General features: G+C 48.9%; 1 protein-coding gene across 1 annotated transcript; it reads right to left on the minus strand.

Moving 5' to 3' along the window:
* Window positions 1-809: 809 nt before the first annotated feature.
* chrna11 (cholinergic receptor, nicotinic, alpha 11) lies at window positions 810-22827 on the minus strand. The gene is given in 12 exon segments (XM_064348596.1): window positions 810-1548; window positions 1551-1584; window positions 5008-5117; window positions 6613-6699; window positions 8862-9056; window positions 11682-11849; window positions 18003-18082; window positions 18507-18563; window positions 18565-18638; window positions 19056-19100; window positions 19904-20043; window positions 22295-22827. Coding segments are annotated over 12 exon segments (1731 nt in total). The 5' UTR covers window positions 22347-22827; the 3' UTR covers window positions 810-859.
* Between the last annotated feature and the right edge of the window lie 754 nt (window positions 22828-23581).

Consider the following 23581-nt stretch of genomic DNA (forward strand, 5'->3'; position numbering starts at 1 on the left):
AGGGAGACGGAAGACCAGCGAGTGCCTTTCGCCCTCCGTTCCCCCCGCCACACGTCACTGTCACCGGAAAGAACAGAGAGACGTGCGCTCGCTTTCTTCTCTTCTCACTCTCGTCCTCCGAGAGAAACTGGCCCCGTCCGCCTGTCTTCCCTCTCTTTCTGTCCCCCCCGGGCCGTGCTGTCTTTCTTTTCTCTCTGAAGTGTTCCCCCCCTCCTTTTCTTTCTCTCTCTTTCCTTCCTGTTATTTCCTTTGGTCAGACCTTTGATCTCGCTCTGCCTCAGTCTGTCCGCCTCCTGGTGAGTAATGTCTGGCTCTCTGCTTTACTGTCCAGGACCTGACTGTTATTACGGAGTCATGACCCCACCCGCTCCACCCAAACCCCACCCACTACCATCTCAGCCCCACCCAAACCCCACCCACTACCATCTCAGCCCCACCCAAACCCCACCCAATATCATCTCAGCCCCACCAACCCCACCCCTCCATCTCACCCCACAAACCCCACCACCTCCACTGCCCCCAAACCCACCCACTCATCTCAGCCCCACCACCCCACCCCCCCACCCACCCAAACCCACCCACCCACTGCCCAATACCAGCCCTCGCCCCCATTCTATCCACACCCTGCCCTCTCCACCCAAGCCACACCCACTGTCATCTCAGCCCCACCCACAACCTTCCCAAACCCCACCCCCTCTCTACCCAAACCCCACCCACCCCACCCATTTTATAGCCTCGCCCCCCAACAGTAAGCCCACCCACTCCACCCAAATCCCACCACTCCCTCCTAACCCCAACCCTACCACCCATTTTCTAGCCTCACCCCACAACAGTAAGCCCCACCCGCCGCCTCTCCCTCTCAGATGAAGTCCTTGGAGACGGCCTCCACGAAGTTGGGTGCGGACATGAGGATGGAGATGGTGCAGATGATGTTGAACACGCTGAAGGCCACGAGACAGAGGCGGTCGATGACGGCCGCCGCGAACTTCCACTGCTCGGCCACGCCCTCGTTCTCGTCCTGCTCCCGGAAGCGGTCGGCCACGTAGCGCACCTCCTCCAGGATGGCCTGCAGCTGCGGGTCCCCCGTCCCGCCCTGGAAGCCCGGCGCCACGCCCCCCAGCCCCCCCGGCACCCCCAGCCCAAACCCGCCGGAGACGGTGCTGGCACAGCCCATGGTTTCCAGGTTGGGGGCGGGCGGAGGGGGGCTGCAGAACTGGGAGGGGAGGTGGGGAGGGGGGCTCCCAGACCCGCCCCCACCCCCGCCCCCGGGCCCCGCCCTCTGGGCGAAGCCGCCGCCCCTCTGGGCGGAGTCGGCCACCGGGTCATCCAGGTTCTGGAAGCCGATGTAGAGCAGGGTGCCGTTGTTGGCGCTGGGCTGGGCGTGCGGGTGGCCGTGGCCGGGGTGGGACAGTCCCGGCTGGAAGGGGGCGTGGTGCCCGGCGGGATTGGCGAGGCTCCCGCTCTGGGAGCCGGAGGAGCAGCGGCGCAGGTGGGGGGCGCAGGGGGGGCGGTCCGGGTCGTCGCTCTCCCCCGGACGCTTCATCCGAGGAACCAGGCAATCCACTGCAGCAAGATCAGCTGCACCTGAAGAGAGAGAGAGAGGGAGGGAGAGAGAGAGAGAGAGGGGGGGGGAGAGAGAGAGAGAGAGAGAGGGGAGGGGGAGAGAGAGAGAGGAGAGGGGGAGGGGGGAGGAGAGAGAGGAAGAGAGGGATGGGGGAGAGGAGGAGAGGAGGAGAGGGAGAGAGCCACAGAGAGAGAGAGAGGGAGAGAGAAGAGGGGGGAGGAGGGAGGAGAGAGAGAGAGAGAGGAGAGGGGAGGAGAGAGAGGGGGAGGGAGAGAGAGAGAGGAGAGAGAGGGAGGGGAGGGAGGGACAGAAGAGAGAGAGAGGAGAGAGAGGGGGGGAGGAGAGACAGAGGACAGAGAGAGGATTGGGAGAGAAGCGGAGAGACGACCAGGAGCCCAGCAGAGGAAGCTAGTGTGAGAGAGAAGGGGACATGAGGAGGGCAGGAAGAGAACAGAGTGAGTTAGACAAAACGAGCATTGATGGAGACAGAGAGAAGAAAGAACCACAGAGGAAGAGAGAGAAAGGGGGAGGGGGGAGAGGGGGGAGGAAGAGAGGGAGAGAGGGGGAGGGATAGACAGAGAGAGAGGGAGAGAGGGGGGAGGAGGAGAGAGACAGAGAGAGAGGGTGGAGGGAGAGGGAGAGAGAGTTGGAATAAACACTGCGATAAACACCCAACTGAAACCCTGCATGCAGAGTTCTGTAAAAACATACTCCATGTGCAGAGAGCACCGCTACTCATTAACATCCAAAAACAGAGCCGTTAAATACTGGACGCATCTAAAAAAAACAGCGACCCCCACTCATACAATTACGATGCCCAGAAATGACAGGAGCTGAGCCCAGAGAAGAGTCCCCTCAGGACAGCCCCATTCCAATTACACCAATCAGAATCAGCCGAACCATAACGCAACAAAAACTAAAAAATTACATTAGCTATTGGCAAAATGGGCAAACTGGCATGTTATTTGGCCCCAAACTGAGAATACACTGTAACAGACTGTCTGACCACAGATAAGACAGACACAGGTCGACACAGGCAGACCTGGCTGCCCAGGGAGGAGAGGCTGTGCTCCCACTGCAACACAGAGCAGGTAGAGACAGAGCTGCGCTTCCTCCTTAAATGTCAGAAATACAAACAAAAAAAACTGAGAACATTTTATCCCCAAACTCACAACACAATTTCAAAACTTTTCAAAACCTCCCTGAGTCATAGAAGATTCAGATTCTCCTGGGAGAGGAAAGGTGCTGCCAGAATTTGGCTGCACAATATGTAGCCACCTGCCACAGCCTGAGGAACAGCTGTGACCCTTACAGTTAATAAATTCTGATGAATTGTCATTTAGTTCTTTATTAATATTATTCTTAGGTTCATGTATTTGTTATGTGCTTGTTTATAATTCATGACTTGGGCACTGTAGTTTATGTACATTGTAATGGGTTTTGCAAAGCTTTGGCAAACACATTGAAATATGTCATGCCAATAAAGCATTTTGAATTGAACTGAATTGAGGTGACGAGAGAAATGGAGTGAGAGTCAAAGAGAGAGTGTGTGGATGAGAAAGCAAGGGAGGAGGGAGGGAGGGAGAGAGGGACAAGTAGAACAAGTACAATGGAACAAGTATAACAGAACTGCACAGAGAGGAAGTATCCATATAAACAATGCAAACAAATCTGAAGTGAGACTTGCATCATTCGCATACGATATCGAAATGGAACTTTTCCGATCGTCCATGAAGGATTAATAATAGTGTGTCATTTAATTGTGATCCTTGATTTTTACGATTCTTCAAGTTCATCTTCTTCCTTCGACCCTGCTTTTATATCACCTGTCCAGGTAAACCTCTCTCTCTCTCTCTCTGCCACACACAACAAAACACTGGTCGGTTAACTTGCCGTCTGTTTGCTCTCTCGTTAATTAAAACCCAGAATAAAAAAGTCTTCTCACGTGCTGAACCCAGCTTCTGTTAAATCACAGGGAGAGGGCGATGGACGGAGAGATATATAGAGCGAGAAAGAGCCTTTAGTCAGCTGGTGCTGGGGCTGACTGGTCATGTGACACTGCAGTCGGTCAGGGCTTCGCGCGGTGCGGTGGGAGACCCATAACTCTGCGACTCTACCCAGGCCCCCCGGGGGGGGAACCAGCCACCCAGAGAATGACATTAAAGCAAAAACTAATTCCACTGCGATTTAACTCTGAGAGATTACACACACACACACACACACACACACACACACCTGCCAAGCACAGTAAACACGGCTCGACGGAGCAGAGAAGGCGAAGAGTAAAATGGCCGTGTGCCATGAGTGTGGAAGGAGCCAGATAAACTAAAACTCTTTTTTCTGAACCCCTGAGAAAAACAAGGGCAGAGACCGGCAGCCAATCCGCTCCTGCCACGTCAGTCACAGAGGCGGGGCAGAACCGAGCCAGGCAGCAGTAGCCGAACCCAGAGGAGGAGGCAGAGGTGGGAAACCCAGATTCAGACAGTAAGAATCCTCCCCAGTATTTTCTTCCAGTTGCGTGGATTTGCTCATTGGCACAATTCTTCGGCCAGGAGGTGGAACTAATTGGTGAAATCAGCTGGCTGAGTCCATGGGTGGAAGACACACACGGCAGGACTTTTATTTTCTGACCCCTGGACCCCTGGCAAGTTTCTGACTGAATCAAAACCCTGCTGCCTGCTGCCCAACCCTGATCCTGGAGATCTACCCTGTCGCTTTTCACTCCAGCCCTAGCAAAGCCAACCTCACTCAGCAGCTAGATATCTCGTTGAGCTGCTAATTAGTAGAATCAGGTGTGCCAAATGAAGGCTTAAATGAAAACCAACAGGACAGTAGATCTCCAGGAACAGGGTTGGACAGCCCTGAACAACAGCCATTAACTTCAGCACCACATCAACATCCGCCATCTCACTGCAAACAGACGCTAAGACAAAGCAAGAATATAAGAAAATGAAATAAAGAGTTTAGGACAAGTACTCCCATTAATAGATTTATCAAATCACAATGGTGATGTGCATTGGATGCAGACTCCACCAGATAATGATTAATGACAAGTTAAAGGGAATAATATTTAGAAAATGTAAAAAAAATGTAAGAAATGATAACCATTTCCATAGGTTCAATAAGAAAATGTGCTTACATTGTTTGATCTTTTAGTGGTACAATTAGCATTATCAAAACTGCAGTCTGAGAATTAACATATGCTTAAATGTGCAAATGTCCTAACTTCCAGATGTCACATTTTAGAATCCAGAATGAAAGCTCATACATGTACTCATCCTCCAAAGAAAAATTCATTTTTTACTTTTAAATTTAAATAAAATTTAAAAATAAATTTACATTTAAATAAAATATCACTTTGCAAATGTCAAGCGATCTACCTCTACTTCAACTGCCTCAATGGATAAATGCATCAACGGACGGACGGACGGACAGAGCCCTACCCATTTGGGCATGTTTCCTCCGTTGGGGTCGTGATGGTGGTACTGGAGCACTATCACCGTGGCGATCACGGACATGCCCACGATGATCATGATGCTCGCGAAGTACTGGCCTGGGACACACAGCGGCGATCAAAGGGTTAATCCTTCACATCTCATAACTCCAGAACCCAACCCGTGAGCACGGCATGACTACGACACAGCGGGCAAATTTGTATCAAAATAAAAGTTAATGAAAAACAATATTGATTCTTACTGCGTGCGTTGCCTTGCACGTAGGGTATAATCAAGCCTGTTTATATTTTTTACAGCAAGCATACCGTATATCTAGTCTATGAAACTGGTGACAGCATGCATGCATAAGACACAGTTTGTGAATTTATATCAACATATAAGTTTATGTCAAACAATACTGATTCTTTCTTTGTGCGTTGCCTTGCAGGTTGGGTATAATTAAGCCTGTTTATATTTTTTTTACAGCGAGCATAAAATTAGTCTATGAAAGCAGTGACAAAAAAAAAATGTTTTTGACAGTATTTTCTATCTCTCCCGCCGGCGTTATGGATGTGGGTATTTAACGAGCATGTGCCGCTTCCTCCTGAGGGGCTAATTATGTCCAAGCGCTCTGCCGGAAAGCAAAGCCCATCAGTCCTACCGGCAATCTGTGGGCCCCGCAGGCCAGCGAGCCGAGCGCCGAGCACACATCAGATAGGGCGCTGAGACCGGGCTGTGATTAGCCAATCAGCAGACAGAGCGCGGAGACCGGGCTGTAATTAGCCAATCAGCAGACAGAGCGCTGAGACCGGGCTGTAATTAGCCAATCAGCAGACAGAGCGCGGAGACCGGGCTGTAATTAGCCAATCAGCAGACAGAGCGCTGAGACCGGGCTGTAATTAGCCAATCAGCAGACAGAGCACTGAGACCGGGGGTGTAATTAGCCAATCAGTGTGGGGTACGATTAGATTGATAGATTAACAGAGTTCAATGAGACTTGGTCGACACAAGGACGAGGGACCTTTTTAACTAAAGACTACACACACACGTAAATTCACACATACACACATCACACACACACACACACACACACACACTCACAAAACAGCAACCTCTCTATTCCCCAGTTGTCTGATTATTTCCCGCTTTTATACTTTGTTGTTTTTCACATAGAAACCCACACAATTTCACTTTAACCACATAGAATCACAGGGGATTTACACACACCACACACCACACCACACAAATTGTGTATGGGGCGACATAGCTCAGGAGGTAAGAGCGGTTGTCTGGCAGTCGGAGGGTTGCCGGTTTGATCCCCCGCCCTGGGCGTGTCAAAGTGTCCCTGAGCAAGACACCTAACCCCTAATTGCTCCCAACGAGCTGATTGGTACCTTACATGGCAGCCTTTCGCCGTTGGTGTGTGAGTGTGTGTGTGTGTGTGAATGGGTGAATGAGAGGCATCAACTGTCAAGTGCTTTGGATAAAAGCGCTATATAAAATGCCGTCCATTTACCATTTACATACCCGCAAGGACACACACACACTTTCAAAAACACAAACAAGCACTCGTAGCCTAGTCTCATATGCGCACACGCACACACACTGGCTCACCAATTAGTGGTATTGAGTCTGATGTGGCCGGCATAATCTCAGCAACCAGCAGCATGAATACAGTGAGTGACAGAAGCACTGTGATTCCTACAGAGAGAGAGAGAGAGAGAGAGAGGAGGAATGGAGGGGGAGGGGAGACAAGAAGGGAAAGAGGGACATGTTATTTGTTGTTTGTAATACAACTTTTAAAATGACATCTAACATAACACTCGTTTGGTCACAACAACAGGATATTTCGCATTTCAGTATGCACAAAGCTTTCTTATCATTTACAAATAAACACATTTTAAATTTAATGCAAAACGTAATGTCAGCCAATTTCAATCGGTATCAAAGAATTGCATCACTGATGAACCAAATTCCAAAAAAAAAAAAAAGAAAACATTGCAGAAATGTAAAATTCCCAGCTGCATCACTGTTTTTTTATGCTATTGCTTTTTGTCACTTCTGCTTCAGCAATTAAGTTCATAACTGAAAACTAGAGACAGAGAGAGAGAGAGCGATAGAGAGAGAGATTCATACAGTCAGTTGGCACTGGAACTGCACAGAAACATTTTGCATATTTGAAAGTAGTTCTGTTGAATTCCGTTAAGTTGCCATGGTTGCAAATTGCTCTGCAAACATTCAGAATAGGATCTCGGAGTCTGAGCTCCTCACTCAGATGAAAGTCGGTACAAAAACAGCTTTACTTCGGCTTGACAACTAAACGAAATATCAACAACAGTCCGTCCAAGGAATTTCATAACCTTGGCTGATGCAAATTAGGACGTTTGTTTATACTTTGATGAAATGGAAAGATTGAATATCTTTGAAACATGTCTGTTCTCTGGATAGGGGAAGGAGAGCAGGTGAGGATGAAAGGAAAGGTACAGAGGAGAGTGGGCAGGAGGAACGGGGAGGTGATGGGGGGATGAGGAGAGGAAATGAGGCAGAGCGCTGCCCTGTTTTTACTCTCTCTCCACGCTCCTCTCTCCCTCCCTCCCATCCATCCATCTCTATCTCTCACTTCGCTCCACGTTCCCTCCCTCCATCTCTCTCCCTACCTCCCCCCCTGCATCCATCCATCTCTATCTCTATCGCTTCTCTCAGCATTCCCACCCTATATCTTCTCCCTCCCTCCTTCCCCCACTCTCGCTCTCTCTCCCTCTCTCTATCCCTCCTTCCCTCCACCCATCAATCTCTACCTCTCCCTCCATCTATCTCCCTACCTCCCCGCTTTCATCCATCCATCTCTATCTCTATCGCTTCTCTCAGCATTCCCACCCTATATCTTCTCCCTCCCTCCCTCCCTCCATCCCTCTCTCCCTCTCTCCCTCCCTCCCTTTCTCTCTGAGCATTTTTCCTGGCCAGACGAGGGCAAAGGCTATCAAACCAGTAAAGCGTCAGTGGAGAGAACAAGGCGCCGGGGTGCTATAAATACAGTAAAGGTTCATTAAGAAAGCTGAGGGATGTTTACACACACACACACAGCGTTCTAAGTCCCCAGTAGTGACTGTGAGGTCCCCAGGAGACTCGTCCCTCGTTTATCAGTGAGTAAATCTTTCCTCTGCTCCCAGCGCTGTCTTCCCTCTCTCCTCCCTCTGATCCCCCCCGTCTCTCGCTCGCCCACTCTCTCTCTCTCCGCTACCTGGGAGCTCTTCATCGCTCCTCGCCCACCTTCCTTCTTTCTTTTACACCTCAGCCTCTCATTTCCTCAGTTTCCTTCCTGCCTCAGTTGCCCTCCTCTTCCTTCTCTACTCCTCCTCCTCCACCTCCCCTTATCCTCTCCCCCGCCTCCCTCTTCATCCTCCCCCTCCTTCCTCTCCTCCTGCCCCTCCTCCTCTCCCCCCTCCGGCCCCTCCTCATCCTCCTGCCACTTCTCCTCTTCTCCCTCCCACTTCCTCCTCCCCCTCCTCTTCTCCCCCTCCTGCCCCTTCTCCTCCTCCTCCTCTCCCTCCCCCTTCTCGCCTCCTCCTCCACTCTTCCTCCTACCCATCCCACTCCTCCTCCTCCTCCTCCTCTCCCCACCCCCTCCTTCCCCTCCTCCTGCCCATCCTCCTCTTCCTCTGGATGCTCCTGCTGCCCTCCCCATCCCCTTCCTCCCTCCTCCTCCTCCTCCCACTCCCCACCCCCTCCTTCTCCTCCTCCTCTCCCCCTCCGCCCCCTTCCTCCTCCTCTTCTTCCTCCTGCCCCCCCTCCTGCCTGTCCTCCACCTCCTCCTCCTGTCACTCCTCCTCCCCTGCCCCCCCGCCCCTCCTGGTCCTCCTCACCCAGAGAGATCTTCTCCCCCGAGTCGGCGGGCAGCAGGAAGATGAGCAGGGTCATGGAGGAGAGCAGGACGCAGGGGATGAGCAGGTTGAGGGCGTAGTACAGGGTGCGGCGCCTGATGGTGACGGTGAAGGTCACGTCGGGGTACGGCTCCTTGCAGCAGTCGTAGAACACCTCGTTCCGGCTGCCCGGAACCCCTGGTCCCGGGACAGGGGGGGGACAGACTTTTATTCGGAGCCACTGGCAAAGAGCAGCTTTATTTACAGACCCAGGGGCGTCCAGCACCACCAGCAGAGAGAGAGAGGGAGGGGGAGGGAGAGAGAGGGAGAGAGAGAGAGGGAGGGAGAGAGAGAGAGAGGGGGAGAGAGAGAGAGAGAGAGAGAGAGGGAGAGAGAGGGAGAGAGAGGGAGAGAGAGAGAGAGGGAGAGAGAGAGAGAGAGAGGGAGAGAGAGAGAGAGCCTGGAAGCACTCTGGGTTTAGCTGAAGCAATCACACATCAAACAGCGCACAGAATAAATCACAGAAATAACAGAACCATGAAGGTGTGGAAAAAAAACCTTTTTGACATTTATTTTGGTGTTTTATTAACCTGGGCTGTATTTTAAAAAGCAAATTGATGAGCAACAAAGCCTGCCGAAGCTCTAACAACACAAAAAACAAAAGGTAAAAAAAAGATTTTAAAATGCATTCATTTTTTCTCAACATTTTAATACGATGTAGCAGGAGAGTGAGCGAGGGGGGGAGGGAGAGAGACATTGAGGGAAAAGAAGGACTACTGTTGTTCCAAAAGAGGAATAAAGAGAGATCAGCAGAGAGAGGGGTTGTTTTTCTGTGGTTCAACATCTGTATAATACAATAACTGGGCTCCTGGGACTGCTTGCCAGCTTGGATCCAAAGTGTGGCACAGCCGCTGAGTCTTTGAGTAAGGTGCTGCGGGGCACGCATCCAGCCTGTTTGTAAGAGCATGATCTATATGCTGTGCAAGGCACCCTGGGTAAAGTCTCCCGCGGAGACTTCTAAGCAAAACGACAGGAACGACGAATTGAAACTGCACCGTGGAAAAACAGAGAGATGTTAAGAAGATAAGGGGAGAGATGGAGGGATGGAGGAATCCATTGACTCCCAAGCAGCCTAACTCAGAGAAAGGAAGAGAGAAGCAGAGGAGGGGAGCGGGGGCAGTATTGACAAAGTGCCTGTCTTCAAAGGGTTGACGTGCGCCGCGCTCTCCTCCAATCAGACGGTCCCTCCAGTCGCCCGCGTGCCTATTCCGCCTCATCTCTCCGTCTGCGGCCCGGCGAGCCTTCCCCCGCCATCAAGTTCCGAGCCGCCGGAGCAGAAACGCACTTGCACCGTAAAAAAGAAAATGGCTTTGTCCCAGAAGGCTTACGAGTTCAAATCCATACGTGGCCCTGACGGGTAGGAGGTTCTGCAGTCGAAACCTTGAGCACGGTACACAAATGGACTTTTCTTCTGTAAATATCCAGGCGTACAAATTGATACTGTATAAAACCAACAACAAAAGCGTGTAGATGTGGACATTACCCTGGATAATGGCATCTGTCTGCTGGGTGCGTTAGTAACAGGGTGGTGGGGTGCTCGACTGGCAACTGTGAAGTTGCTGGTTTGAGTCCCTGGTGGGCATGTAGGGATGCTGACTTGTATCTCGAGAGATGAAGTTGTATCCCTACTGCTCCAGGGGCTTTACCTCCCTCTCTCTCTCTCTCTCTCTCTCTCTCACACTCCCTGCTTGCAACTGCTCTCTCTGGCCTTTCTCCCAGAGCATGCTTGAAAAGGAGAAATATGTTCTCAATGGACCTTTAATCCTTATTTTAAACATTAAAGTATGAAAAAATAATAATTATGTAAATTGCTTATTTAAGCAAATGAAGTGTGAGCATATATTAGTTTTTGTTCACATCTTATGCAAATGATAGCTTTTGTCGGGGCTGTATCCATGTTGCCCACGCGCGATCTGAATTAGTGAGGCGCATCTGGATTTGAATTTAAGAGGACGAGAAAGAAGAGTCTGGTGAGTGAGTGAGCGAGCGAGTGAGGGAGAGAGAGAGATTCATCACACACACGCGCACACACACACACACACACACATAAAGTTGTATTCTGTTTACATGTTTATTCGTACACCTGCCTAAGCAATATGTACAGTACTGTGCAAAAGTCTTAGGCACCTGTAAAAAAAAAATGCTGTACAGCTAAGATGCTTTCAAAAATAATGAAATGAAAGGTTATAAATATCGAAAAAATAATATAAAGAGCAGTAAATAGTTAAAAACTAAATAAAATCAATGTTTGGTGTGACCACCCTTCGCCTTTAAAACTACATCAATTCTCTTAGGTACACTGTCCGGCAGTTTTATAAGAAAATCGGCTGGTAGGTTGTTCCAAGCATTTTGGAGAACTTGCCACAGTTCTTCTGCAGATTTTGGCTGTTTCGCTTGCTTCTGGCTCTCCAGGTAATCCCAGAGACCCTTGATAAAGTTTTTATCTGAAAAGTAGTCTATTACTTAAAATATTACTTTATTTAACAAAATACAAAAATGTATCTGTAAAATTCATGTTTGGAAACCTCAAATTTGCTCTTTTCTACTGACACACTAATACAGAAAACAAAAAAGAAACATCTAAGACCCTATATATATATATATATATATACTATATATTATATTTTAAAATCTAGGGTGCCTAAGACTTTTGCACAGTACTGTATCTATATACGTCATGCCGATAAAGCTCATTTGAATTTGAATTTGAGAGAGAGAGAGAGAGAGCGAGGGGAGGGGAGGGTTTGGAAGGGTCCTACTCACCCACCAGGTCCCACTCCCCGTTGGGCATGTACCCCGAGATGTCGGCATCGGTCATCTGCAGGTCCAGCAGCCAGCCGTCGAAGGTCCAGGACCCGAACTTGAGCTCGCACTTCTGGATGTCGAACGGGAACCAGCGCACGTCCACGTTGCACGTGCTCATGAAGATGCCTGAGAGAGAGAGAGAGAGGGAGAGAGAGAAATGCACAGTGCATCACCACTTGCCACAAATAGAGGGGCACTGAGTAATGTCAACACATAGGCAAAGAGGCAAGACATCTGGATCAACCCCAGCCCACTATACAAGGTTCTATATGTTCTCTTCTCAATCTCCTTTTTTGGATATTCTTTCTTTAATTATTGTTCCATTCATTGTTTCACCGAATATACATATGACACAACGTTACAGTTTAACATACACACGTAACACACACACATACTCACAGAAATGTGTATTCCGTTATGTTTCTTCTATGTTGTGCTCATGTTTCGGCAATATGTAACCATGTATGTCATGCCAATAAAGCTCATTTGAATTTGAATTTGAGAAAAAGAGAGATGTATCTACAGAGTTGGCAATAGAAAGGGACTGAAGACAGAAAACGTGGCCAAACAAGCAAGAGAGGGAGTGAGAGGGAGAGAGACGAGTACCATGTTGGATTTTGAAACGGCTTTTTAACTGAATCGTTCACGCGTCAGACGGGTCAGTCGCACGGTAAAACGGAACCACGGAGGCCTCCGGAGACCGGGCCCCAGAATGCACCACGGGGGGGGGGAGAATCGGAGATGAGAGCCGCTGGGCCAGCGCCGGCAGCCCAAATTTATGGAGCGAAGGGACAGCGTTCGCGCACACGCAGCACTCCTTCAACGCCTCCTCTCTTCGGTTCAGTGGGACGAGAGAGAGAGAGAGAGAGAGAGAGAGAGAGAGAGAGAGAGAGAGCCAGAGAGAGAGAGGGAGAGAGAGAGCCAGAGAGAGCCAGAGAGAGAGAGGGAGAGAGAGAGAGAGAGAGAGAGAGAGAGCCAGAGAGAGAGAGAGAGAGAGCCAGAGAGAGCCAGAGAGAGAGAGGGAGAGAGAGAGCCAGAGAGAGCCAGAGAGAGAGAGGGAGAGAGAGAGACAGAGAGAGAGAGAGCCAGAGAAGGAGAGAGCTAAAGAGTTATCACACAAATGAACAGAGAGCTGAGATGAAGAGAGCTGTTCCCGCTTAGAAATTTGACAGCTACTGGAATGGAAAAGTGGTTCAATTAAAGGACGAAATTCAATAAGTTCCGTGCACCCTGCCGGAAATGGTACACAAAAAAAAGAGGCCCAGTTTCCACGGGGAAGAAAATAGACGAAGCGCAGACATCACTCAGACAGGTCTGCATACCTGTCAAAGCTGGGGCCAAGTGTTCATTAGCAGGGAGCAGAACTGTCATTTATATTTACCATACATTTACATGCAGGCATTCAGCAGTCACTCTTATGCAGAGCGAGGATATGAAAACACCGCCCGACCCAGAAAATCAAGTTCGTTTCACAGTTTGAGTCATGCTGTAATTTGAACATGAATTGATCTGCACGTTTGTTTTCTGGTTGCCTTGACAGCTTCTGATTCTTATCTAAATTGGATTCTTGAGAATTGACATTTCGAATCAACCGTACGATGACTGCAACGAATGTTAAAAATGCAATTTCTTTGTCACTCCATTTGAAGGAGTTTGATTTTAACTGAGAGAATTTTCTTTCTTTTGAATTTTAACAGCTTTCTTTATTGAACTGGTGACAGAGCACAACATACCAAGCCCGCCAAGCAAAAATGCACAGATCCGCCCCCAAGAAAAACACAGAAAAGAAAAGAGAAAGATAAAACATAAAAATAACAAATAAAAAAAGTTATTAACAAAACAAAAACACTATCAGGAGTCACCCAAAGGAATTCATAAATATTAATTTACCACCAATTTATGGAGAATATTGTCCCTTGGTAGCACCAAACAGTATGAAAATTCCCAAGGGTGCTCACAGCCTTATAGCACATACAATCAACTCTGACTCAGGCCTGCATCATCCTTTTCAAAACTGCCACTGCCTCTCTGTCTATTCTTTTCCTGTTGATGTACATCACCAGCAGGAATAGAGAAAAGAATGAGAGAGAGGAAGAGAGAGAGAGAGGGAGACAAAGGACAGATACCGAGAAACAGAGGCAAACTGAGGTAGACGAGAGAAATGCAGTGGGTGAGTTTGGGAAGTCTGTAGCACTCAGAAACAGGAAAGAGAATCAGAAGTTACGTCATTACTGCTAAGACCCCGCCCACAGCGCTCTGCCTGAGAGCAGCCTGCTAGTTCCGCCCGTTTTCAAATCAATGCGACTCCAAAAAAAGTCCCAGGCAACCCTGTTTGTCCCATGAACTCATCCATTAATACAAATGGGTCCAAACACCGACTGCAAACGCATTGACCCGACTCTTTGAAACAATTAGCTCCATTAGCATCAATGAGAAACGCACCAGGAAGACAGAGCAGGCTTAAATCTGGACGGCAGGGCCCTTAATTAAATCTTCCTGGAGGGAAAAACAGCAAGTATGGCTGAACTGTCCAAAAAAATAAATAGAAGTCACTTAATCTGAGCCTTAATGGAAATGGCTCATAATTAAATGAGAAATGTCGCAGTTTCTCAATTTCCTCGTTTTAATGCTTCAAGCTTGGTGAAATGCTTCAGGTAATATTTTCCTCAGACCAACCAACCATAAATCCCGAACCGTGAGCCTCAATTACTTTGTGTAATAGATTTATACTTATCCAGGATCGGGGTCAGATGTTATCAGGTTCAGACTCTTAAATGATATTAACATTCCCTTAAAAAGACCAAAAACGGCTTCGGAAATGCGTAGCATTTTAATTAAAATAAAGCTAGGAGAATACTTAACAGAGCACTAAGGCGTAGAAATAAGGCCTGTTGTAGCACTGTAGGCTAAGCAATCTCAACCGTTGCCCAGGCTGGGTATGCATGTAAATGAATCTCAGGAAAAGAGATTGCTTGGACGTGCCGAGCGGCGAAAAAAGGTTTGAAATCAGCCGCGAGAGAGGCTATTATTGCGTGTTTGGATCATCCTTTTTATGTGCCTCAACTAGGGGGATCAATTTGAAGTATCCCCTAATGAACTCTTTCTGGAAAAAAATCTATACAGTAACGTCAAACTCCAAGTTGGCAGACGGGCTAAGTGATTACTGTCTAATCCGCAGACTGAAGTCTCATCTCTTCAGACCGCTCCATGGCTCCCCTGGCCATTTCTTTGGGTATTATTTTACTTTCTTTTGGGATTTCCTTTTGGGATAATGTTCTAAGTACAGCTGTGTGAAGACAGAGTCGCTGTTTACCGGTATTTACTTTTGGTGGCAATATTAATTGTTGGTCTGTTCAGTTAACTTCACACTTATTGCTTATAAATGAGCCTTCTGGGCCTTGGCGATGTGGAGATTACCACTGATGTTCCCTGCTTTTGTAAGTCGCTCTGGGTGAGAGCATCTGCTAAGTGACTGTACTGTAACGTAAAATTAGTTGCATGTTTTGGAGAGCAGCTGTTGGTACCTCTCTAAAAAGCACATCATTGGGTTACCGTTATTCCAATCTCAGCACAATTCCAATGCTCACACGTGATCCTCTTCAATAAATTATCCTGTCCCTCCAGCATCCTGTCATTTTTTACAACCTTCATTGATTCATTAGAAAAAAAAAATTAGATTTGATTCTATTTCAATTGAAGCATTGTACTGCACAATGCCAATGACGCAGAGGGGTACATACAACCATCATGTATGATATACTGGCGTAAGTGAGCACGGTGTAAATCTTGATAACAACAGATTGGATTCTTCTCACAGAGTATCATGAGGTAAGGCTACAGGCGCAGTCAAACATTATTCAATGTTTACGATTGTGATTTAAAAGTGCTCTTAGAATAGACCGGAGCCCAAGGCCTGGTTCTTTGAGAGAGCCACAATTCCTGCCCCTGATGGCTGACCTGCTCCTGTGTTTGACCACAGGGTAAAAAGGGTATCGAACAGCCGAACCGAGACTTTCTGGAGTAATACTGTCAAGACCGGGCCCTGGCAGTAAACTTTAAAAACACAGCATCAGCAGAACCATTCTAAATGGAACACCCAGTTAGATTCTTTTTTTATATATAAAAAAGAAAACATAATATATCAAGAAAACACCAAGTAACGCACATGAGATAGACTGAAGATGGCATTCAATGGCAATAAATAATCTGAAAGGTCGGCAACATTTTTGGCTGCATCAAAAAGCCCAGGACTAAGCAATTTTTAAAAAGCAGCCCCCATCAGCTGGTACATGAGATGACCCTTCCATAACCCACACCAGCTGCGCTGAACAAGATGCTGTCCTCTGGCTGGGGCCTGTATCACAGAAGCAGGATTACTGAGTTAGCTGAGTGAAACCCAGAACAGCTCTTTTTACTTCAGTCCATGTTCCCGATTTTGTGAGGGTTCCAGGTTTTACTCAGCGCAGTTATCCAGCTAACTTGTAATTCTGGTTCATGAAACAGGCTCGAAGGGGGTTACTTCACAAAGCAGGATTACTGTGTTACCTGGATATCTGTGCTGAGTAAAACCTGGAACAGCTCTTTTTACGTCAGTCCATGTTCCAGATTTGTGAGGGTTCCAGGTTTTACTGAGCGCAGTTATCCAGCTGACTCAGTAATCCTGGTTCATGGAACAGGCTCGAGGGGGGGGGGGGTACTTCACAAAGTAGGATTGCTGTGTTACCTGTATAACTGCACTGAGTAAAACCTGGAACAGCTCTTTTTACTTCAGTCCATGTTCCAGATTTAAGAGGGTTTCGGGTTTTACTCAGCGCAGTTATCCAGGTAACACAGTAATCCTGCTTCGTGAAACAGGGCCCTGCTCTTTCTACCTCTCGTGGCCTGAGAGGCCGGCAGGTCTTCAGGCATAAGCACTCCGGCAAAGACAAGCACACCTGAGGCTGATTAGCATTCAGCCTGGGCATCGCTCGTCATCAGCTGTGTTTACGAAGGCATTCTGTTCTGTTCTGGGCTAGCACGACGCATCCCTCCCGTTTTTTTTTTCTGTTTGTTTTCGACGGACAGCTCGACCCGACAATTCATCTTCGCCAAGCAGACCGCGCAGGCAGCCCCCATTGGCCCTTTGGACCGATCCTGCTCATCCAATCACGGCCTGGCACGGTCGCCACGCCTGTCACCGTGCCACACAGCCATAAACTAGAAATGGGCAAATGAAGAGATCTGCCAGAATAGCAACAATGAATACTACGGGGCCCAGAAAAGACAATTCTCTTGCTGAGTAGTTCTGCACTCTCGTACAGAAACACCCTGAATTTGAGTGCTGGGGCCTCAGATAGGTTCACACAAAAGGCACACACTATAACTAAGAAGGCTGAGTATGAGTTTGGTAAAAGTACCCGAACTCATGAGAAAAGTCTATTTCAAGGGAAATTGGACTTGTTATCTCCAGTATTTCCCAAATAGAAGAAAATAATAAAAATAAATACACTCTACAAGAAACCGTCGCATCAATTTAAAATCGTGTTCATCACATCCTGTCCTAACCCGGAGACCACTGAATAATTCCACGTAACAGGGAACAAGCACAACCGTAAGCACTGCACACCCTGTGCTTTTGCCTTTTATTGAGTTCTACTAATGATGGGAGACTGAGGTTCCTTCAGCCCCGTAATGGATGGATCTGCATGCAGCCGCCACTCGCTGACCTGTTTGCACGGATCAAAGGGTTTTGCTTTCCACAGACAAATGCAATGATTGGTTTAAATCAGTGAGACCCTGACAGGTTATTACCGTAGCTCCGCCTTTTTTCTGTCTTCAGGAAACCTCACTCTCCGACCACTGACTCACCGCAGCTCGGGACGTGTGCTTTAAAAATATATATTAACGGACGCGACCGCCGCAATTTGAACTTGCGTTTTCCAAAACCAGCCCCAGATTTTGGGGGACCGTCACAGAGAAACAAAAGCGGGGTGTGATTCGTTTAGAATTTTACTCCGAAATTGATTTATTTAATCTGAGATTTATCGGGATGGCATCGAACTTGAAAGCATTACTCTCGCAGTTAATTAAGATGCATGCTAACTCCTTTCATCGGTTCATCTGTGAATTACCACATAAGGTTTCCAGGCATGAGGTCGTACAATATCGAGTGTAATTTGTACAAGTAAACAAATGAAGGTGGATTAATAGGGTGAGGCTAAGCTGTGATAAATTAGAAAGGTTAGCACAAGGTGACCATCTACTCAAAGTCTGACGAAGAACCAGAGCTAGGACACTTACCTGGGGGCAGGTACTGGCAGAAGCCGTTTGAGTTCACCTTCACATTGGTCTTAAATGTGGAGTCAAACTTGTCATCTGCACTGAGGGGGGGAAGGGAGAAAAATGAGTAAAATATAAACAAAATTAGGCATCTTACAACAGATACAGAACTTTTTATATACACAGAGGTCTGTAATGTACTGTGTGTGTGTGTGTGTGTGTGTGTGTATGCATGCAGGCATGTGTATATGTGTGTGATTGTGCATGTGTGCGTGTCTCCATGTGCGCGTGTGTGTCCATATGTATGTGTATGTGTGTGTATACGCGTGTGCACGTGTATGTGTGCATGCGTGTGTGTGGGTGTGTACATGCACATGCATGAATATGTGAGCATGTGTGTGTCACGCATGCACATGCATGTGCATATGAGCATGTGTGAGTGTGTGTGCACTTGCATGTGTGTGTGTGTGTGTGTGTGTGTGTGTGTGTGCACTTGCATGTGTGTGTGTGTGTGTGTGGTGATACCTGTTGTACAGGAGGATATCGGGGGTCCAGATCTGGTCGGTGGTGAACCTAGGTTTCACCCGGAACCGTGGTCCACTGCAGGTAGGATCGTATCACCGTGATGAGGCGATGTTCCTGCAGGTGATGACCAGGCTGACAAGAGGCTGGGTGGAGCAGCTCATCCTCGGCTGCAATGACCCATGCAGCGGCTGCGGCCTGCGACGAGTCGTCAGCATGCGCGGGTGCAGCAATGCGCCAATGAGCCAATGAGCCAACGCAGGCGCAAAACGATCCTGCCTGCATTTGACGCGCTCCGCCTGTCCCTTCTCTACAGGAACGCCCCAAGTGCAACAGGAATCTAAAGAGGGGGTGTGTTTTTTTTACCCCCTCCCCGAAACGGTCACCCGACGTTTCCCCCAACGTCGGGAACGCGCCCTCGCGCCGCACGAGCGCGGCTAACGTGTCGATCCGTGCGAGCGCGCTCTCTCGCCAACGCTCGTTTCGCCCTCGCCGTCTCTCCACGACACGCCCTCGCAAGCGCGTAGTTTTGAACGCTCGCTCGGCTATTACCATCTGCAGCCAGATGTTGGTGGTGAGGACCTGATTCTTCTCGTCCTGGGAGAGACAAGATAGAAAGATATTTTGGTTAGATTCACATTTTGTTATGATGAGCGCATTATGACGAGGATGTTTTTTCAGTCTTCTTGTCACAGGAACAAATCTTTGCAGGATTATATTAGAGATGTTCTGAATTATTATAGTATTGAAATGGCAGATTAGTTTAACATCGTCAGCATCCATGATGCAATTCACGCAAGTGGACCATCCTTTGAAGGTTGTTCCTACAATGGCCCAGGCGACTGAAAGATAATGTTCTGGGAATGTTCTGAGAATACCAGAAAATCACACGTCTATCAAACCAAAAACTGTTATTTTTCCCCTAATCTCTCTGCTCCCTTGAACATTACCTCTCCACTGTCGGATAAGGGGTAGGAGACAGGGGACAGGTATCGACACAAAGAGGGAAAACAACTGGACAAGCAGACAGACAGACAGACACAAAGAGGAAAGGACAGACAAGCAGAGAAATAGAGCACACACTTCACCGGCATTCCTTTTATCCTTTTATCGTTTTTGAATTTCAGACATAAACAGAAGAATTGCACAGAATAATTATTTTGCGTGCCGTCAGTGTTCCGTGGCTCGGTGACTAATACCGTTTATTCGAAACACCACAGGGATATTGAGATATGAGACTGTTTACAGCGCCAGCCATAAAAGGAGATGGAGGGTCAATCGGAGGCCAAGGTAGAGAGACGGGTGGAAAGGGAACTAGCGGGTCTGAAGAGACCGGTAGATGGACAGATGGAATGCCGGACAGACGGACAGATGGAATCGGGACAGACGGACGCTCTCACCACGTCCATGATCTGCACGAGGATCATGGATAAGTTCACGGTCAGGGTGTGCGAGTCGTTGGCCACCGGCCTCTCCATGCGGTTGTAGTCCTTGAGCAACTCCCTCAGCAGGGTGCGCTGGTGTGGACCCTGCATCGACACTGGGGGGGGGGGGGTGGTAGAGGGGGTAAATAGGGAGTGTGGCACAGGCCACCGAAGTGGCTTTCCAAAGTGCCCTCCAGCACAGAGACACAGGGAGACAATGTTAAAACCAGTCCACACTTATTCTCGAGGGTGGCAAGATGTTACAGCCGAGGAGCAGATGTAAAACACTGTCATGACAGAGAGGCTCTCCCTTGGCAGATTTAACCCGTGCGCACTGATTACCTCACCACGCACAGGTGCAGCCACCCCTGTTCCCGGGTCCAATTAGCCCGGCCAATCATCTCATTCTTAACCAATTATCTAATTGGCCAGGTCTAATTAGCTTGGCCCAGGGCAGGTGTGGCTGCCGAAGCCAGCCATCCCCACAAAGAAAGAAGGAGAAAGGTGAAAGAGAGAACACGAAAGAGTGAAAAACAAGGTGAGGAGTAGAGCAAACCAGCGAGAAGAAAGCCAGTACGGGAGGAAGTACGGGAGGAAAAAGAGAAAAGATGAGTAGGCATGGGCAGAAAGGGGAGAAGAGTAGTGAAGAGCGAAAGAGCAGTTGTGGAACAGCAGGGGATGGGAAAGAGGAGAGGAGAGCAAGAGGAGAGTGAGAGAGAGTCCGGGGAGAACAGCCCTCAAAACTGTTCACTGCCCTCGGCGACTGAAAGGAAAACCACCTTCGCGAGCGTGAAAAAATGTCAGCGACATCACGGAAAGCGGCGTACGGGGTATGAAACAGTAAATAAGGCTCGGAGCGCGGAGCGCGGAGCGGGGGAATGTAAACGCCCTTCGGCGCTTCTCCTAATTGGCTGAACTCAGCGGACCCCTCCTGCACCGCCGCGCCACGTCCGTAACGTCGTTAACGAGGGGAGGAAACAGAATCGAAGCGGATCCATAACGGTGTAGTATCGACGCCGGGGCCGCTCGCTAGCCGTCCTCTCCGGGAGCGCCCCCTTCGCACGCCGGTGTTCGGAGAGGTGGGCGGGCAGGGGGAGTCGGAGTCGCTTACGGAAAATTTCGCGGCTCCAAATCCGCGCTGCGGAGCGTCCTGTCCTTCCCCTTCCCTCATTAATGCGAGGGAGATAACCGGCTCCCACCCTCACGCAGAGTAAGCTCATTATGTTCTGATCTTATTCAGCGATAACCCCAATTAATACATAATGCATACCTTCCAGCGCACACACACACACGCACGCACTAAGGGGGATGCACATGCTTTTACACGCTTCCAAGCTGGCACACACACACACACACACACACACACTAAGGGGGATGCACATGCTTTTACACGCTTCCAAGCTGGCACACACACACACACACACACACACACACTAAGGGGGATGCACATGCTTTTACACGCTTCCAAGCTGGCACACATACACACACACACACACACACACACTGTCTCACTGTTTCTCTCTCTCAGGCAAACACATACACACACAGACACTTCCAAATACACAAAGTCATTCTCACACACACACAAACACACACAGACACTTCCAAATACACAAAGTCATTCTCATACACACACACACACACACACACATTGTCTCACTGTTTCTCTCTCTCAGGCAAACACATACACATGCACATCCAAACACACACAATCTGTCTGTCCATCCTTCTTTCTCTCTCTCTCTCTCACACACAAAAACACACACACAGACACACATGTACACACACACTTCCAAATACATAAACTAATTCTCATACACACACACATACACACACTTCCAAATACACAAACTTATTCTCTCACACACACACTTCCAAATACACAAACTCATTCTCATACACACGCACACACACATACACACACACTTCCAAATATATAAACTCATTCTCATACACCAAATACACTAAGTCATTCTCATGCACACACACACACACACACAGACCAACACTCTCATGCAGACTTTCAAATACAAACATCTTCCTCCTCATCCTCCAGTCTTACCCCCAGCACAGGTGTCAGTACAGAGGCAGAGAGATTCAGGCGGACTGACCCTGGATCAGCGCTGAGAGAGCGCAGGTGTCGGTACAGAGGCAGAGAGATTCGGGCAGACCTACCCTGGATCAGCGCTGAGAGAGAACAGGTGTCGATACGGAGGCAGAGAGATTCAGGCAGACTGACCCTGGATCAGTGCTGAGAGAGCGCAGGTGTCGGTACAGAGGCAGAGAGATTCAGGCGGACTGACCCTGGATCAGCGCTGAGAGAGCGCAGGTGTCGGTACAGAGGCAGAGAGATTCGGGCAGACCTACCCTGGATCAGCGCAGAGCCTCCGATCAGCAGGAGAGCCACGGTCGGCCACATGCTCCTCCGGAGCGGCAGGAGGGAGAGGAGCAGGGAAGGGAGGAGAGCCGGGTTCTGTGGGAAAGCGGGACCTGCCTCGATTCAAATCCACCCAGGGACCAACGGAGTGTGAGAGAGAGAGAGACAGAGAGGGAGAGACAGGGGGGGAGAGAGAGAGAGAGAGAGAGAGAGTGTGTGTGAGAGAGCGAGTGAATGTGTGTGTGTGTGAGAGAGAGAGACAGAGAAAGACAGAGGGATAGAGAGAGAGAGAGTGTGAAAATGTGTGTGAGAGAGAGTGAGTGAATGTGTGTGTGTGAGAGAGGGAGAGAGACAGAGAGACAAAGAGAGAGAGAGAGAGAGAGAATGAGGAGGGAGCAGAGCCAAACGTACACCTCAGCACAGTGTTTGCAAATCACTGCAAGTCAAAGGGGAAAAAAAGCCGACAGAAGCCAGTTCTAGACACACAAGTCCGCTCTCTCTCTCTCTCTCTCTCTCTCTCTCCCTGTCTCTCACTACCCCCCCCCCCTTACCCCTCTCCCCACCTCCCCTCGGTCATCCCTCCCTCCCCTGCTCAGCCGGAAAGAGGGGAGGTGGAGCGAGGGAAGGGAAGAGAACGGGAAAGTGGGGATGAGGGATGAAGAGTAGCGAGAAGCAGACAGTGGAACAGCGGGAAGAGGGGGGAGGGGGGAAGGGGGGGGGGGGGAGACCAGGCATGCGACGAGCATGCAGCGGCTTCCGCTCAGCTCAACGTTAGCATGCTAACGTGCTAATGTGCTAGCGCACGCGTGTGAAAACTGAGCCGTAACCACAGAGGAGGGTGGGAAAGATGCTGACCCCCCCACCCCCCTCCAAAAACTCTGACTGAGAGAGAGAGGGACTTTCAGTCAGCCCTGCGTGACCTGACGAGAACTTCAGTGACCAAAAGCATCGTAACCATAGTAACCAGGTGCAAAAACTCTCACAGATAATTCTCCGAGCCACATTGATTCACTGTGTTAGAGTACATAACCACTATATACACACACATGTGGGTGCACACACACAGACACACACACAAACACACACTGCATACAGCACACACTGTACACACATCTCTTTCTATTGATCAAAGAGATAGAACTCTTCAGCGTGAAACAGATGTGTCCATGGAAACAGACCAAGAGATCCAGAGTCTGAATGAAATTCTGGCGAGCATCTTGTATAATACAGAACCCCATTACCCATGCTGCCCTTCACCCTACGGAGCACAGTCACCC

This window comes from Anguilla rostrata, chromosome 8 (genome assembly GCF_018555375.3).
Source record: "Anguilla rostrata isolate EN2019 chromosome 8, ASM1855537v3, whole genome shotgun sequence".
Classification (NCBI taxonomy): domain Eukaryota; kingdom Metazoa; phylum Chordata; class Actinopteri; order Anguilliformes; family Anguillidae; genus Anguilla; species Anguilla rostrata.